The 17,208-nt window shown below is 58.2% G+C and overlaps 1 protein-coding gene across 4 annotated transcripts; it reads right to left on the bottom strand.

The window, feature by feature from the left end:
* Nucleotides 1-588: 588 nt before the first annotated feature.
* MAP3K11 (mitogen-activated protein kinase kinase kinase 11) lies at nt 589-17,141 on the bottom strand. 4 transcript variants are annotated; one of them, XM_060104469.1, is made up of 11 exons: nt 16,395-17,141; nt 14,846-16,142; nt 9,981-10,161; nt 9,644-9,792; nt 9,362-9,537; nt 8,979-9,222; nt 8,364-8,477; nt 7,533-7,668; nt 7,349-7,440; nt 2,066-2,473; nt 589-1,449 (listed from the first exon to the last, which is right to left on the bottom strand). In XM_060104469.1, exons 2-11 carry the CDS (start codon nt 15,582-15,584, stop codon nt 1,112-1,114), a joined length of 2,577 nt encoding a protein of 858 aa, XP_059960452.1. In that variant the 5' UTR covers nt 15,585-16,142; nt 16,395-17,141; the 3' UTR covers nt 589-1,111. The 4 variants fall into 4 exon arrangements, with proteins under 4 accessions (XP_059960452.1, XP_059960453.1, XP_059960454.1 ...); XM_060104470.1 differs by having other exon boundaries at nt 16,830-17,141; XM_060104471.1 differs by having other exon boundaries at nt 16,971-17,141.
* Nucleotides 17,142-17,208: the final 67 nt, after the last annotated feature.

The raw sequence follows: 17,208 nt of genomic DNA, 5'->3' as shown, positions 1-17,208 counted from the left end.
AAACCATGGAGTGGCTGAGCCCAGGGTCCACTGCCCTAGGGCGTGGTGTGGGAGGGGTAGTCCGCAGAACCCCGTGGCATTAAGAGAAGCATGAGTGGAGCCAGGTGTCAGGGTGGGGGACCCCCTCCCGTGTCCAGACCACGGGATAGAAACAAACCCAGGACAAACCACCAAGATGCCACCCAGAGGGCTGTGGGCTCCTGAGTTCAGCGAGCTGCCTGGGGTGGGAGCAGCATGGCCGGGAGGGCATCCCAGGGGAGGCGATGTTGTTGCTGGGCCTTAAGGGTAAGCCGGGACCACCCAGCAACAGGAAGAATCAGAGCAAACAGTTGCTTGAAATGGTGGGAAAGGCTTAGTGAGGGTGGGAGATGGGTGAGGCCCGAGCGTGTGGGTGCCAGGGAGGCTGAGAAGGGCCTTGAATGCCTGATGATGAAGCGGACTTGATCCCAGGAGAGGGATGTGGTGCAGAGCCTCCCAGCCTAGGCCCAGGCCAACTGCCATTGTGCTGAGGGCATGAGGTCACCAGGGTCATGTGACGGTTTGGATCCCCTGGTTACCCCCCAAGAAAGTGACAGGCTGTGCTTGGGGAGACAGCTTGGGGAGTTTATTTGGCTTCATTGGATCCCAAGGCCATGGCCCCAACCCTGGCCGGGGCAGCAGGAAGGCACCCAGAGAGCCCCGGCCCCAGATGACCCCCGGGGCAGGGGAGCCCAGGCACGAAGCCCTGGGGCAGGGGCCACAGTAGCAGGACTTGGTCAAAAGTGCTGGTGACAGCTAAGGCCGGCCCCTCTCCCCTGCACCTCCCCTCCTCCCTGCACCACCCCTGGGGGCAATTCCCTGAGTCAGGCTCTGGTCCTCCCAACCAGCTGGGTACAGTGTTGGGCCCCAGTGGGGCGGGTAAGTCGGGGGACCCACACGTTGCAGGTGTGGAGGGGTGCAGGCCCCCCGTCCAGTGTGAAGGCTTCCTGTGCAGTGTAGTGTTCCTGACCCCCAGAGGGGGCGGGGTCCCTGGGCAAAACCAAGGCAGCTACAGAGGCATGACCGGCTCCTATTCCAGTGTATGCTGAGGCTCCTGGAGGGCGGTGGGCGCATGGGGAGCAGCCCGGCCCACTCAGGGCCCTGCCTCTGGCGCCCACGGGGCCTGGGCACCCACGTCTTTGGTCTGCGCCCTGCAGTCCTGAGGGCCCCCTCGGAAGGGGTTGGCGGGTGGAGAGTCCCAGAAGGGGTCTGAGTCTGGGAACAAGGTCCAGGGTGCCCGGCGGGGCGCAGGCTGTGGCGAGGGCAGGGGTGAAGGCCGTGGCCCGGCTGACACAAAGCTCCACGGGTCGATGCGGCTGCGAAGGGGTGAGGGCCGAGGTCGACTGATGAGGCCCAGAGGCGGTGAGCGTGGGGTACCTGGGGTGCCAGGAGCGGAGCGTGATATCCCTGGTGGGGGCGAGACGGCGCTTCCTATGAAGGGAGGAGGAGGGGGCCGAGGTCAGGCAGTCACCAACTCCTGGGTGTCCCCAGGAGGCACTGCCCTGCTCTGGGCCTCAGTTTCCTCATCTGTACAGTGAGTTACGGGACTCATAGCTTCCACGGCCCTTCATGCTTGGTGGCGCATCTGTTTACTATGTAGCAGTTAAGAGTGAGACGTTCTCTGGAGCAGAGGGACCTGGGCTTGGATCCCAGCTCGGCCACTTATTAGTGGGAGCCTGGAGTCCCTTGATATTTCATCTAAAAAATGGGTATAACCAGAGTACCTAGTTCACAGCCTTGTTTCGATAATTGAATGAGGCAACCTCTGTAAAGCACTAGGAACAGTGCCTGGCGCAAGTAAGCAACCAGTAGGAGTTCACTAGCGTCATCATTTTCATTATTTCTATTATCTCACAACTGGCCTGGCCCGGCCCCCGCTCCCCGCCCCAATGGATGGCAGAACGGGGAACTCAATTCCCTACGGTGCATCCTCATCGCCCTGAGGGGGCGGTCTGGGGTCCAGCAGACAGCTGTGGCCCCAGCCGTACTGCCCTGCACGTCCCCACCAGCCCCTCCTCCCCTCTGTCACCAGGCAGAGGCCACTCACCGCGCCTCTCCTCTTCGCGCCGGGGACTCTTGGCTGATGGCTGGCCGGCGGGGACACCCAGTTCCAGCAGCAGGGGCGCGGGGGAGGGCGAGCCGGGGGCGTCGGGGCTCAGCGGGGAGGCCTGGGCGTCCGGCATCTCGGGGGAGAAGCGGATGAGCGGGGAGGGGGGCGGCTCGGCGGGGGACGGAGTGGGCAGCGGGGCGCGGGGCGTTGGCGGGGGCTCCCCGCGCTCGCGGCCCGGCCCCCCCGGGGGCTGCAGGTCGCGGCCGAGGCCCAGCGAGGCGAGCAGGGCGGTGCCGCGCAGCAACGCGCGCTGGATCAGCTTGGGCGTCCCGGAGCCGCTGCCGCGCTCCGCCGGGCCCGGCCGCCGCGGCTCCTCGGGCTCCGGGCTCGGCCGCGGGGGGTTACCTGGTGGTGGGTACAAAGGTTAGGCCGACTTCGGGGGGACCCCTCGGCGGCCCTGGAACAAGGACTGACTTCCGCTCCCCTCCGACAGCTTCCCTGACTCCACTGCTCTGCCAGCCCAATTCCTCCCAGGCCGTCGCGCCACCCCCAGCAGACACACATTCTGGCCTTTCAGGAGGGGCGGGGCGGGGCGGGGCGGGGCGGGGCGGGGCGGGCATCGCAGTCTAAGGAACCAGCAGGAGCAAAGCCTGGGAGGCAACCAGGTGCCCTGGAGCCCAGACCTGGAGGGTGGGCTGGAGGACAGGCAGGGGATGCACCAGCAAGCAAGCTGAGGCCAGATTGGGGCCTCAGTGGCCTCAGTGGATATCCGGAGGGGTCCAGGGACAGGTCTGGGACCCGTGCTCTGTGCCCACCTCCTTCCTGGCTGGGCAGCCCTGGTCCTTCTGCTTGCCCGCCCCCCTCCAGCGGTAGCACACGGGTCAATTCCAGTGTACACAACAGCCCTGAGAGGCACGCATCACTGTCCCTATTCCAGAAATGAGGAAGTTGAGGCTCAGAGAGATGAGTTGTTTGTGTCAGGCCTGAGCTGAATGATTTAGGGGCGTTATGTTGTCTGATCCTCATGCCCCAGGCTTGGAGAGGTTAAGGGCTCAGCTAAGCCTGAACTGCCCTGGATTTCAGGACATCTGTGTCCTAACCTGTGGGCCTAGGGTTGGCCCGACTCCGTTCTAGACCACCTGGGGTGGGTCTGGGGAACCTGTCGCTGAGGACGTAGGGCAGTCTGTGATGCGCTCCCACAAACCCCAATTTTGTCAGGTCCTCCTTAGCTCTAGAACCTGCCATGGCTTTCCACTGCCACTAGAAGCAAGTCTAAGCTCCTTGTCTGGGTTTCAAAGCCTTCTCTCTCTTCCTTGGGCCTGCCTGGAGTGGAGCACCGGGCTGGGTGTCCAGAGGAAGAGATGCAAAGCTGGGAAAAGTGAGCTTCTGCTATGGACCAGGACTTTGCTTGGGGTCCCTGTCCTCAGCCACAACCCTTACCCCATCTCTCTCTCTCTCTCTTTTTTTTTTGGTCACACCATGCGGTTTGCGGGATCTTAGTTCCCTGACCAGGGACTGAACCTGCGCCCTTGCCAGTGAGAGCACAGGGGTCCTAACCACTGGACCGCCAGGGAATTCCCCCCATCTCTCTGACTCTTATACCCCCACCCCACCCCACCCCTGCAGTGGCCACTGCCTTCTAAAATGCAAATCTGCTAAAGACAAGTCTGCTTAAAAACTCCCCCATCAATTTCCAGGCCCTTCCTGAACTGGCTCCTGCCTGCCTTTCCAGCTTCACTCATTCATTCAACAAGCATCTGCTGGCCCATGTGCTGGGGCTGCACTGGGCTCCACAGACCGAGGGGATGCAGGCCTGAACCCCACTTGCTGCTTCAGGCCTGTGAGTCCCTGGCTCTCAACTCTCCCTCTGAGTTCCAGCTAGGATTCCTCTTCCTCGGGTGTGGTGGGCCCCACGGCTGTACACACATTATTCCCTCCGCTCAGCACACCTTCCCCACCTCTCTCAGTGATCCTTTATTTACCACTCAAGACCCAGCTGAGATGTCACATCCTCTGTGAAGCTGTGACATTCTGATTTATAAAAAAGTATATATTTTGTCTTCATCTCATACTTGGTACAGAACTCCCCAAACCCTTGGAATTTCCTAAGTGTTAGAATGATAAAGGTGAAAGGAGCGCCTTTTGTTATTCATAAGGAGCTCTTTTAACCACATCTCAGTTCATAGTGATGCAGTCATTTTTGGAAAGCTCCTAAGGATGGGGTCTGGTTGCCAAGGGAACGAACTATGTGATTAGAGGGTTGGACCTTTCAGCCTCCACCTGCACTGGGGAGGGGAGGAGCTGGAGATTGAATCGCAACACCAATGGCCAACAGTTTCATCAATCAATCCTGTCCACGTAACAAAGCCTCCATAAAAACCCAGCCAAAGGGTTCCAAGAACTTCTGGGTTGGTGAACCAGTGGAGGTGTTGGGAAAGTAGCGTGTGCCTGGAGAGGGCGTGGAAACTCTGTCCTCCCACATACCCTGCCCTGCACATCTCTTCCATCTGCTTGTTCTTGACCTGTATCCTTTTTAATAAACTGGTAATCTAGTAAGTAAATGGCTTTCCTGAGCTTTGTGAGCTGTTCTAGCAAATTATCAGATCTGACGAGGGGGTCGTGGGGACCTCTGATTTATAGCTGGTTGGTGGGGAGCACAGGTGACAACCCGAACTTACAACTGGTGTCTGAAGTGGGGAGGGGCAGTCCTGTGGGCCTGACCCCTTAACCTGTGGGGTCTGCCACAAACGAACTCCAGGTAGGCAGTGTTCGAATTGGATTGGATTGTAGGACCCCCAGCTGGTGTCTCAGAATTGGTCGGTGTGGGGAAAACCCCCAGCCATCAGAAGTGAAGTGAGTAGAATGGAGAGGAAAACAAGAGGTTTTTCCTCTTTTAGAAGCTTTGCCAGAATCCCCTGTAACCTGTGCAGTTCTTGCTCATGTTCTGCCTTGTACAGCCCTCATCCCACCACGTACTACTCCCTACTGTCCTTGTTTATTTCTGAGTCTGCTTTTCCACCAGACTAGGCCCTCCCCGAGGTCAGGGCAGTGTTGATCTCTAGCACATTGATGCCTGGCTCATAATATATGTCAATACATGTTTGATGGAAGAGTCCATTCTTATAATCCTTGTGACAACCACGTAAGGTGATTGCTGTTACCCTACTTTACAGGTGAAGAAACTGATCATTTACAGTGAGTTTAAACAGAACAGGGGAAAAACATGCTTAAAACAGGCAAGAAAAATGGAACGAAGTTAAGTGAAGCTGGAGGTCAGCACACAAACTAAGAATGGAAAGAAGTTCCTGAGGCCGATATTCTGAGAAACAGGTCCCCAAAAGTAAGCGACTTGCCCCAGGTAACTCGGCAAGGATTTTAATTTGCCTCTAAGCCCCCTGGCAGTAAGAGTTGGCAACCCTGTTGTTAAGGAGAAAGCAGAAAAACCATTCTTGACCCAGAGATGAAGGTGAAATCGCTTCTGTGGGGCCTCACAGAGAGGACATGGCCACGGCCACGTGGTAGTTAGTGGCTCCAGGGCAACAAGCTTCACGGGGCAGTTGCTGTCAGTGCAGGCTGACTGCGCCCACCAATCTGCCACTCATTGCAACCAGTTCTCCAGGGCCAGAACGCCCAGGTGCGGACAAGGGGTGGGAGACGGGGCTCCCCGGTGGTGTGGCTAATGCCTGGGACAATCTCACAGGGTCTTTGATTCTTAGCCAGGTTTTTCACTCTGTGGGTGGTTGGGAGGTCAAGGTCATGCACTCGTGGGTGGGCCCAAGATGGCTGGAGGGTGGGCTTGCACGAGGGGAACCAAGTGCTCAGCCAGCAGCTAGGCTGGGACAGGTGATATCCTTTTAGGTAAGAGGGCAAGCCGGAGAAAGATGGGGTCCAGGCCATTGTGTCCCTGCTCGTGGGAGCTCAGGGAGGGTAAGGCCAAATGGATCTGCAGAATATGGTCAGGGGCTCCTTCAGACTACACACCCAGGTTAACAGGACCTCAAGTTCTCCATTGACCCTTCTGGCCTGGGACGTTCTAGAGCAGGTGACTCCAAGTAGCCCCCTTGGCCTTCCAATTCTCAGTTCAGTGCCTGCAGCACAGCTAGCTTGGGACAATGCAACTGCTGGAGCAGAAAATGGTGTGGCAGACGGGGCTCCAGGGCCCTGCCTCTGGAGTCAGACCTGGGCTCAAATACCTGTTCTGCAGTATGCCCTATTTCAAACCACTTAACCTCTCTGTGCCTCAGTTTCCTCCTCTATAAAATGGCACATAGGAAGGACCCAATAAACGTTTGCTGTTGTTGTTACTGTGAAATGTAGCTCAGGTAATGGTGGGGGTGACGCGCTGGGTGGGGTGAGAGGAGTGAGTCTAACTTGTTTGCTGAATAGGACTCTGGTCTGATAACAGCTAAGCCAGGTCCTATATTCTGGCTGTGAGAAGCAGGTACAGCTGGGGGCTCTAAAGGGACCCACGGGCAAGGGAGGCTGCAACTTTCTAGTCCCTGCCAATGCTGGACAGTGCTGAGCTGAGCCCTTGTCCCCCTGACACAGGAGCCCCAGTTTCTGCTAACCCCCTAGCTTCCCAAGTAGTTTGTATGTGAGAAACCCTTTCTTCAAGTGAAAGTTTCTGGGAAAGCTCACTAAGAGCATGAGAGTCAAAGTCTCCCTGGGTTCAAATCCTTAGCTGGGGGATTTAGGCAGATTACTTTACCTCGCAGAGCCTCTGTTTTCTCATCTCTCAAATGGGTATAATTCCTCATGAGATTGTTGCTTGGATGGAATGCCTGACACACAGTAAGTGCTATTGCCATTATGGAAAACAGAAAAGTCCAGAACTGCCCCAGATGCAGTGAGTCGGCCCTAGATCCCCACCCGTTCAGATTTCTTATCCTCTTCTCCACCTACAGGCTTCCCAGAAGGGACTCTGAGAAGCACAGTGTGGCAGCCACTTGTCTAGCTCCACCTCACATGCACAGTTTCCTTCTCTTCTCTCGGCCCAGCTTCCCCTGGGTCCCAAATGGGGGGCACCGTTCCTTGTTTTCCTGTCTTCCCTAGAGCTTGCTGAGGGCACAGCAGCTGCCACAGGGCCAGGGGAGAGCCCTCTTGCAGGCCAGCCCTGAATAGGGTCCCTGAGGCCTAGGCTGGATCCAGCTCAGTTGTGGGCTGATGGGTCAGACCTGAGTTCTAGGAATGGCCTGCCTTGCAGGCTGGCTTCTTGTAGCCCCCCCATGGGACCCATAGGAGTGCAGCAATAGTCTGCTGGGGGGAGACAAGGCCACTCACCATTGAGCATGGGGGGTGTGGAAGGAGATCCTAAAGGGGATGAGTCATCTGAATCCAGGTACCACGTGGCTTCGTCCATGCGGGACCTTCTCCTGGTGAGGGGACAAGAAGGGAGTTGTGCTTCGTGAATCTCAGGACTGTTGGGAGGCAGAAGACACTCGGTGGGTGGCACTCAGGCACTCACCTCCCGTTCTGGGCTTCTCCAGGCTTGGGGGAACTGGGACCCCAGGCCCAGCATGCTCGCCGCTCTCCATTGCTTGAGTCCTCTAGACGTCTTGGGGACTGTCGGCCCCATGCCTGGCCTGGTTCTGCAGGCTCCACTGTGGCGGGCAGGGGGAGGGGGGAATGGAAGGAGTCTGAGCTGAGGTCAAGAACCTTGATCCTTGTCCTCCCATCATGAGAATCGAGCTCCAGGGGCAACTTCTTGGAGGATGGGGGTGGGGTGTGGGTCAGGCTGGGCCCCATCCCATTCCCAGGGTGAGCTTTGGGCCACAGAGAATCTGAACAGAACTGGGGTGGGGTAGGTGGGTGTGGGGTCCTGGGACTGGCAGTGAGGCATCTCATCTAGTCCTTCTTCACCCGGCATTTGCTGCTTAGTAGTTAGTACAGCCACTGCAGCAAACTGCGTGGGTTTGAATTCTGACTCTGCCACTTGCTAGCTGTGCAGCATTAGGCAGTTACTTTTCTCACTTTTCTCATCAGTAAAACTTGTATAATAACAAGGACATCTACCTCACAGGGTCTTCGTGAGGAATTAAGTTAATATTAGCAAAGTGTTTAGGAAAATGAATGGGACATAGTGTCATACAATTGCTAGACTGAAAAAAGTTGTAAAATGCATGCTGCTTGGGGAACTTAGAGGTACCAGTTTGGACGGATAGGGGAGGGAGCCTGGGAGCAGGGCGGGAAGAGGAGGAGACAGTGTGTAGGATCTACTTCCAAAGATAAGGTTTGACTGACAAAAGGATAAGGTCTGGGGGTAAGGGCATGGGCAAGGGGAGGCGAAGTTTCTTACACTGGATGGCCCGGAACCGGGGGAAGGTGGGCGAGTCCCCAGCCCCGACCTCGAAGACGTTTCTCCTCCTGTCCAGGCCGGGAGAGGCCTGCACGGTGATGCGGTGTTTGAAGTCTGAGGTTGGGGGGGAAGCAGGGCGCAGGTTTGTGGTGAAGGAGAGACTGGATCCTAACCCGCAGGGCCCCTCGGCAGCTCCCAGGCCACGCAGGCAGTGCTGGAACAGGGCCTGGCACAGTGGCTGGGTGACTGGGGTCGGCCTCACTGCCTTCCTGGGTCCCAGGCTCTCGGTAAGGAAAGTAGACCTCTACCCGGAGAAGCGCAGGGGAGTCGGAGATTCCCAGGAGGCGGCCCATCCCACACCCTCGGCTTTCTCAGAACTTTCATGAGCCCCGCCCCTTCCCGGCCGTAGCCACTCCCAGGCCGACATGCAAATATTCCCGCCAAAACCCGCCCACAAACGAAAACACACTCCTGGCCCCGCCCCTTCCAGCCTCAGCTCACAGGCCCACCCACCAACGCCCTAGACCAATCCCGGTGTGGCCAGCACACCCGCCTGACCCCACCCCTTCGCCCACGAAGCCAATGGCGGGCGGCGTGCTGGGACCCGCCCCTTACCGAGCGGCATGCTGATGCGCTCGCCGCCGTCGCGCGCGCGGAGTTTACTGCGCTTGAAGGTGCCGCGGCGGCGGCGAACGTGCGGCCGTTCGCGATCAACTTGCTGCAACAGAAGCGTCAACTCGCGCTCGAACACCTCCAGCTCCCACTGGGCCAGCAGGTGCTCGCGCCGCCGCAGCTGCTCTGCCTGTGACCGCTGCTCACGCGCCGCGCGGGTCAGCTCCTCCTCGCGGCTCAGTAGTTCCTGTGCCCGGGACAGTGGAGGCGGTGGAGTCAGTCAGGTACGGTCTCAGACGCTCACCCCCACCTTCTGCCCCATGGAAACCGGGGAGACATTCCTTCCCGGCGTCCCGTTCCAACCCTGGGACCCCGACTCCTCCCACCTTTTCTTTGGCCCGCAGCTCGTCAAAGAGGCCTTGGATCTCGCGCTTCCAGCCTTCCTGCATGGAATGGAAGGAGTCCCGCGGCATTTCCCGCAGGACCTGCGCCTCTAGTGCCTCCAACTGCTGAAGGATTGAGGCGAAGTCGGGCCTGCGGTGGGGATCCTGCGCCCAGCAATCTGGGGAAACGGAGTGGAGGGGGGACAGGATAAGAAGGGGTCTGTGAGTAGATATGTCCTGGGCCAAGGAGCTCTTGCCCCTCACCCTCCTGCCCCATCCCCTTACCGGCCATGAGCTGTGCGAAGGGCTCGGGGCAGGTGGATGGGATGGGCAGTGTGAGCTTGTTAACGGCCACTCCATAGGCTACAGCAAGGCAGTCGATGCCACGGTAGGGCACCTCCCCAGTCAGCAGTTCCCACAGGAGCACCCCAAAACTGTGGGTGAGACAAAGGGTCTATGTCCCCTCCTCTACTTATTCGTTGCCATTTCATCCCAAGGCAGCCAAGAGCTCAGTGGTCTGTGTCCCTCCCTCTGGGCTCTGCTTGTCTGCCCAGCCCTAGATTTTGGCAGCCACCTCTGCCCTCTGCAGCCCCATATCTGTCCAGCCTCCACCCAGTCGCACCTCCAGACATCGCTGCCCTTAGAGAAGGTGGAGGCCTTGATAACCTCGGGAGCCATCCAGGCATAGGTGCCTGCAGCACTCATTTGCGTGGTTTTGTGCCACTCGCGGGCCAGGCCGAAGTCAGTGATCTTCAGGGTCTTGTGCTCCATGTCGTCACCTTCAATGGGCTGCAGCAGCAGAACTGGGGAAGAGAGGAAGGGCTGTGGTGCTCCAGGCTCAGGTGGTGGGGACAAGGGAGGAGCTGGGAGCAAACTATCATCTGACGGACATCCTGGCTGGGTACTGGGGGCACCGAGGTGAACTGGTCTCAATCTTGCCCTGGAGAGCTCACAGCTGGGGTTGGGGTAGAATCAGACAATAAGCACAATGCTGGGAAACGTTTACCAAGGGGTTACTAGAGGCCAGGCATTTTACACTCAGCATTAGCACTCACACACACAAAAAATCTATGAGGCAGACATCATTATCCCCATTTTGCAGAAGAGGAAACTGAGCAATAATTTGAGTTAACCAAGGGCATGTGCAAATAAAGCAGATGCCACGACCTGGTCTGTGTGGTTCCAAAGCCAGTGCTCTAACTTTCTCCTAACACTGCATGGAGTAGAAATGGGCAATATGGGGACCTTTCTGGTGGTCCAGTGGTTAAGACTCCACGCTTCCACTGCAGGGGGCACGGTTCGATCCCTGGTTGGGGAACTAACATCCCACATGCCACCGTGTGGCCAAAAAAAAAAAAAAAAAAAAAAGAAGTGGGCAATATGGCAGCCTCTCAGCATTTGTAACTTTGATTTCAAGAGAAACCTGTGTCTTGTCATTTTGCTGAGGCAGGAGTGTGAATCAGAACCTGCCTCGGGGTGGGGAGCAGGAGGGAACCCCCTGGTGAGAAAGGAAGCCCAGCAGGCACTACAGACCCCTGGTGTCCATGTCCCATTGTGGCTAGCGCAGCCGCTCCCAGGGGAAAGATCCCAAAAGATATCCACTGATGCAGCTGGATGTGAAGAGAGAGAAAGGGGTCTAAGAAAGTGGTGGTTCTTGGCTAGAAAGGAGTTTGGGACAAATGTAGTAGTGGATAGACGTGGCAAGGGCTCATGGCTTTGTCCCAAATGGGGCCACCATACTCTGTACAGAGAGGAGAAGCAGCAGCTTGCAAATCTCTCACCAGGAAAAGCATGGCTCAAAGGAGAGAAGTTTTAGAGAAATAAAAAGAGGACAAAATCATAGAATTTTCAAGGTTCTGAAGAGGCCTCTCTACTTTCCTGGTTATAGCCAACTGCACTGTAGACAAGTGACATCCAAGCCAATGACATTTCTGAACACACGTCCTTTCAGGGCACACCTCTCAGCAATCCTGCCCAGAGTGACAGCACCGTAGTGGGGGCAGAGGACACGGGCACCTAATACAATCTGGCGAGTCAGGGAAGACTTCTCAGAGGAGTGACAGAAGCCGGGTATTCGCTTTTCTAGGTCTAAAGCCACAACTCCTGATCCTGCTGCTGGCCGAGCTCTCTGGGCCTCATGGGGGCATCTGGCACTGCTGTTCAACCCCTCCCTGCTGTCCTTGGCTCCCAGGACCTCTGGCTGCTTTTGCTGTTTCCTTCAGGGCCTCCCCACCCTTAGCCTTTTCAATGCTGGCATTCCTCAGAGCCTGGCCTCCCCTTGACCTTGGCCCACTGCCCCCAGGCTGTCCTGGACTCTCCCAGGTGCCAGCTGCCCCCTCCTCACTGGCACCTCCCACATTGGGAGCTCCAGTTCAGAAGTCGATCCAGCTGCCCATCAGCTGTCCTACCTGATGTCTATATGCCTTTAACAACCATCTTCATCCTTCCACCATGCCTGGCAAATCTTCCCACAGTTTCTCAAAATTCAGAGAATGATCCTGCAATCTACCCTCTCCTCTTAGCCAAACTGGGGCTGAGTACTGAACAGTTAAAGCTGAGCATGATGACAAAACCCACCTCAGAGGGTCATCATGAGTATCAAACAAGATCACTTTTTTTTTTTTTTTTTTTTTTTTGGCGGCACCAAGCGGCGTGTGGGAACCTAGTTCCCCAACCAGGGGTGGGACCCGTGCCACCTGTAGAGAGGAAGCGCAGAGTCTTAACCACTGGACCGCCAGGCGAGTCCAGCGAGATCACGCTTTTTAAAGCTTTCGCACAGGATCTGACAGTTGTCCTAACAATTCTGCTGTTAATCTCTCTCAGATTGACTTTCTCCTCCAACCTCTATCACATCTTACTTCCAGCTTCACAACAGCCTCTGGCCCGGCTGCTGAAGGCTCAGAACTGGACCGTTCAGTAAGCTCTGTGAAAGTTCATTCCAGAGAAGAACCACAGCAGGCTGGGGCAGGTAGCTGGAGAGGGACCAGGCAAAGGGATCCATGTACTGGGGCTGGGGAGGGACTCCCGCCTCCTCTGGTGCCAGGACCCACCCATCTTCTTCACGGCTGCTTCTCAGTCAAGTCTCTAGCCACTTGTGGTACCTCACAGACTGGTGAAACACCTTCTGCGCCACTATCTCCAGCTGGGAGGCCAGCCTCTCATTTTTGGTCAGGTAATCTGAAGTCCAGAGAGGGGCAGCAACTCACTCAAAGTCTCAGGACTTCTTTCTATTGGTGGCCTTTCTGCCGCCTCCTACCCCCCAGCTTGACCTAACACCTGTGAAGCCTTATCCTCACCTCCGTGTCCCCTGCTTTTCTCCAAGGGCCTTGAATTTGTTCCAACCCAAGTTGCTCTTCTGGTGTCTGATGTAGACCTTGGGGATGGGGCGGTCAGGGGTCACTCAGAGGAGAAGGGGCTAGAGATCCCCCTCCCAGCATCCCCTTAGGGCTCCCTGGCCTCTGAAAGGGACCTGGCCCCCAGCCCCCTTCCTGGGCTGCCTCTGTGAAGCTTGGGAGTGGCCTAGGCAGCTTACGTCTCTTCCGCTTCCCTCCCATGGTCCCTACTTCTCCTTTCTGGGAGGCCTGGCTCAGGTCTCCAATGGCGGGGCGGGGGGGTCCTTTGGTGGAGAATTGGGGGAGGTCAGGTCCAGGCTGGGCTGGCTGGTCAGTCCTGTGACTCGTGGGCCTAGAGAATTCCCCCTCCTCTCCCTGCCAGGCTTCCTCACAAGGCCCCCATTGTCCAGGAAAATCACGCCATTGTTTCCTGCCTGCGCCCCCCCCATCCCAGGGACTCCCCCCGCCAATGCCGCAGACAGCAGCCCGGGCCTAAGACTGGGGTCTGCGAGGTGGGAGGCCAGGCTCAGCGAGGCTAAGGGCACCCTGCCTTCCCACCACCACCACCCAGACTCTGGGAGGGAACTGGGGTGGGGGGAGTAGGGGCACAATCCCTGGCTCCTTCCTCTCCCACAAACCCCCTACCCCCAGCTCTTTCCTCCCCTGCAGGCAGCTGGGCTGGGGAGAGAGCAGAGGCTGGAGCAGGGGCAGGAAGCCGGCCCAGGGGCAGCAGGAAACGCAGGAAGCGGTGGGGAGGGTGGGGAGCTGGAGCCTGGGCTATTGTTCCATTTTTTCTGGAAAGAAAACTGGAGGAAAAACAGAAGACGGGAGTCCCCTCCCCCCAGGCCTTCGGGGAATCCCCCTCAGGCTGGGGCAGGGAGTGGGGGTCCCTAGATGGCTAGGGCCCAGGAGGGAGGCTGAGAGGTGGGATCTGCCCCCTACTGTGGTTGAGAGGAGTGGGTGGGGTCGCTGGCAGGCCTCCCCAGGTCCCTCTGGCCCTGGCAAGGACTTGGAGATCACTGGGCCCTGGTGTTCTGCTCCCCACAAGCCTCTTATCCATGCTTAGCCCAGGCCAGGAGGCTCAAAATATCCATGCGCACCCCTCCAAGAGCCACCCGTGCCTCTCCAGTGACCTCACCAGCCCTTCCTTTTGCTCTACAGCTGCACCTCAGCCCCCAGCAGGCGTAGCCCAGGTCCCCACTCCCGTGCTGCGGCCTGCCTCCTTGCCTTTGCTCTTGTCAGGCCCTGCATCCAACTGGGTACCTTTCTGAACACTCCCTGCTTTGGGCTTGGTGTGAAGCTCGTCTGCTTCAGAAAGCCCTCCAAACCCGTCACTTGCTTGTCTTGGGCCCAGGCTGGGCAGTGTGTAGGACCTGAAATGGCTGGAGATGGAGTGCCTTACTGCTTGAGTCTTTCTTAGCCCCGCCACGCCTACTCCCAAGTGCTGATTCCAGGCAAAGCCCTCTTGGTGATCCAGCCTTCAAACATCCACACCCATGGCTGAGGACCCACTGTGTGCTGGGCATCGGATGCCCAGCCTGTTAAGCCGTTTCACCCTCCAGATCACTCCCTTTTTACAGAGTCTGAAATCGAGGTTCTGAGTTGAAATAACCAACTAGAGATCATGCAGCCAGGGGGGGAGCGGTGGGGCCAGAATTCCATCCCTCGCCCCAGCTTTGACCACCACGGGGCAGGGGAAGGGGGTGGTTTTTCCCCCTTTGAGATTTCTGTTCTGGAGGAGCTGCCCACCACAAGTGGAGGGGGGAGGAGGCACCAACAGGACAACGGGTGAACTTCAGGGGAGTTCCCTGAAGATGAGAGGGTGCCAGCATCCAGCACTCTCCTTCCTTGAGGTAGTGGCCACGGTTAGGCAAGTTGCTTAAGGTCCACGTGAGAGGTTCCAATTTTTTTAACTTGGCAGCTGTGAGCTGGGGTCAAGGACTCCTGCTGGGGATGGGGCATGAAGGACTCTGTTGGGTGCCTGGGACTCCTGCTTTGGGGCTAGTGTGAGTCCATGGGCACCCCTGGTCAACTCAGATTCCCCTAGGGGAGGAACTCCTGCCTCTAGTAGATCCCCAGGTAGGCTCAGCTGAGAGCTGGCAGTAGGTGTGTACTTGGGCCATGCCACCCTCCACCCATGCTCCCCAAAACTCACTGTTGTTGGACTTGAGGTCTCGGTGGATGACAGGCACCAGGGCCTCGCAGTGCAGGTAGTGCATCCCACGGGCAATTTGCACGGCCCAGTTGACGAGCACATGGGGGGGCACACGCCGCCCAGCCAGGGCACGGCTGAGGGGCCCGCCGGCAGCATACTCCATCACCAGGCACAGGTTGGGCTCCTCCAAGCACACGGCCTTGAGGGCAATGATGTTGGGGTGTGCCAGCATGGCGAAAAGCCGGGCCTCCTGTCGCACGCTCTCAGCTGTCACGCTGATGTCCTCATCGGGGTCCTGGCGAGCTGCCTTCACAGCCACCAACTCGCCTCGCCAGCTGCCGCGGTAGACCTTGCCGAAGCCACCGATGCCAATCACCTCCTCCAGCCGCAGCTCCTGGAAGCTGGCCATCTCGCAGGGGGGCGGACCGCCGCCCCGAGACACATAGTTGGACGGAAAGATGCCCACCTGGCCTCCCACCTGGCCCGCCCACCAGCCCTCATCGCCTGAGATAGCTGCATCCCGGGACAGCACCTCCACACGGTCGCCCTTCCGCAGGGCCAGCTCGTCCTGCCCATTGGGCTCGTAGTCAAACAGGGCTGTCCACACAGGATTGGCATAAGCTGCCGCCTTCGGGGATCCCTCTGGCCAACCTCCGCCGCCGCCCCCACTGCCCCCACTGCTACCGCTGTTCCATGACCCCAGCGGGCTCTTGAGGAAGAGGTTCTTCAAGGGCTCCATGGCTGGGAGCTGGCGTTGGTGGGTGTGGGGGACCTTCCCTGGGTGCCCCTGGTCCCCACCCTGCTGACTGCCGAGGCCCTAGTTCCGGAACCTGGGCATCCGGGCCCTGGCCCTCAGCCCCAGACCCACGCCTCTCTGGGGAGCCAGGAGTGTCGCCTCCCGGCCCCCCGCATCTCGGGCTTCCGGAGGAAGGCGACCTGGGGCAGTGTAGTCAGGCTCGGGGGGTGGGCCCCCGGGGCCTCCGGCGTCTCACCATGGCTGGCACAGAGGGGCCCGGGCGTCCCTCAGTCTGGAGCAGTCCTGGGAGTCTGGCTCCTGCACCCGCCAAGTGTAAGGTGGGGCCAGCAAGGAGCAGCGCCTGGACTCCAGTTGGGTCTCTTTGCGCAGGGGCTGGCTGGAGTGTCTCTAGCTGGGCCAAGCTGCCTCTTCCCGGCTGGGCTCTCTCAACCCGATGGCTCCAACCCCGTTCCCTTCTTCCTCCTCCCTTTGTACTTTGGCCCCGGGGGCGGGAGGCAGAGGTGGAGGGTGGAGTTTCACTTTTTTCCGCTGTTCTCCCTCCTGCAGGAAACAGCATCAGATGACGCGGGCGGGTAGCACCGCTCCCCTCCCAGAGACTGCGGGGCGACTGGGCCTGGGAGTTCCCGGGTAGGCGGGCAATGAGAGGCAGAAGGTGGGGAAGGGTAGCCCCGATCCCCCATGACAGCAGGTTTAGGGTCCAAGTTCGTTTCTACTAAGGACGGGCCATCCCCACTCTCTACATCCGCATCAGCAAAATTGGGGCAAAGAACCGAGCTTGGGAGAGGGGCAAACCCGAGTTTGGTCTTGGCTCCGAAGTTGCAGGGCTGTGTGACCCATCCTCTCTGCGCCTCATTCTCTTCGTATGTGAAACTGGGGCCAGAAGCTCAGCTTTGCAGAGCTAGTAGGATGGGGGTGGGTAAGACAAGGAGGACGGAACTGGCTGCACCTCGAGCTCTTGGAACGAGTTGTCTAAGGCTCTCCTCTTTCCCTCACCTGGGAAACAATCCACTTATTCATGCCTCTTCCCCATGAAGGGGCGGAAACCTGAAACTGCGGTCAAGAAATTTGCTCAGTGATTGGATTCAGAATAGCTAAACCGCCCTCGTAACCGCTGGATTGACCCCAATTGCCTTGAGCCTGTCACTTTAAGAAAAACGACGCTATCCTACTTCGACTATTCCTGCCTGTTCTTGGACGCTCTCTACAATCTTAAGTCTGAACTCTGACCTGGAAGTAGAGGTAGCACGTGAGGTTTCAGGTCCATCGCTAAAAAGGGAGGAACTAGAGGGGCGTGCTCCCGTAGCGAACTGTCGCTTTAGCCAAGGGAGATCCGCGCCTCCATCCTTTTCCCCGCTTCTTGTAACTCACTGGGAGAATTTTGCGCCAGTTAACTCCGCCGTTACTCGATGGCCCCTCAACTATCCCTTGGGTTCAGCCCAGTGGTCTCCGCTGGATTGGCAACGTTTAGGTGTGCGCATGCGCCCAAGCGCTTCTACATTTCGGACCGTCCCTTTCCTTAGACCTGAACTTTGCGCACGCCCAAAGGACTCTCCCGCTTCTTATCGGTCCACCACTTCCCTGCGCTTGCGCATTCAAGCCGCCAGGA

This window comes from Mesoplodon densirostris, chromosome 7 (assembly GCF_025265405.1).
Source record: "Mesoplodon densirostris isolate mMesDen1 chromosome 7, mMesDen1 primary haplotype, whole genome shotgun sequence".
In the NCBI taxonomy this organism is placed as follows: Eukaryota; Metazoa; Chordata; class Mammalia; order Artiodactyla; family Ziphiidae; genus Mesoplodon; species Mesoplodon densirostris.
This window is presented reverse-complemented; position numbering and strand designations above follow the sequence as displayed.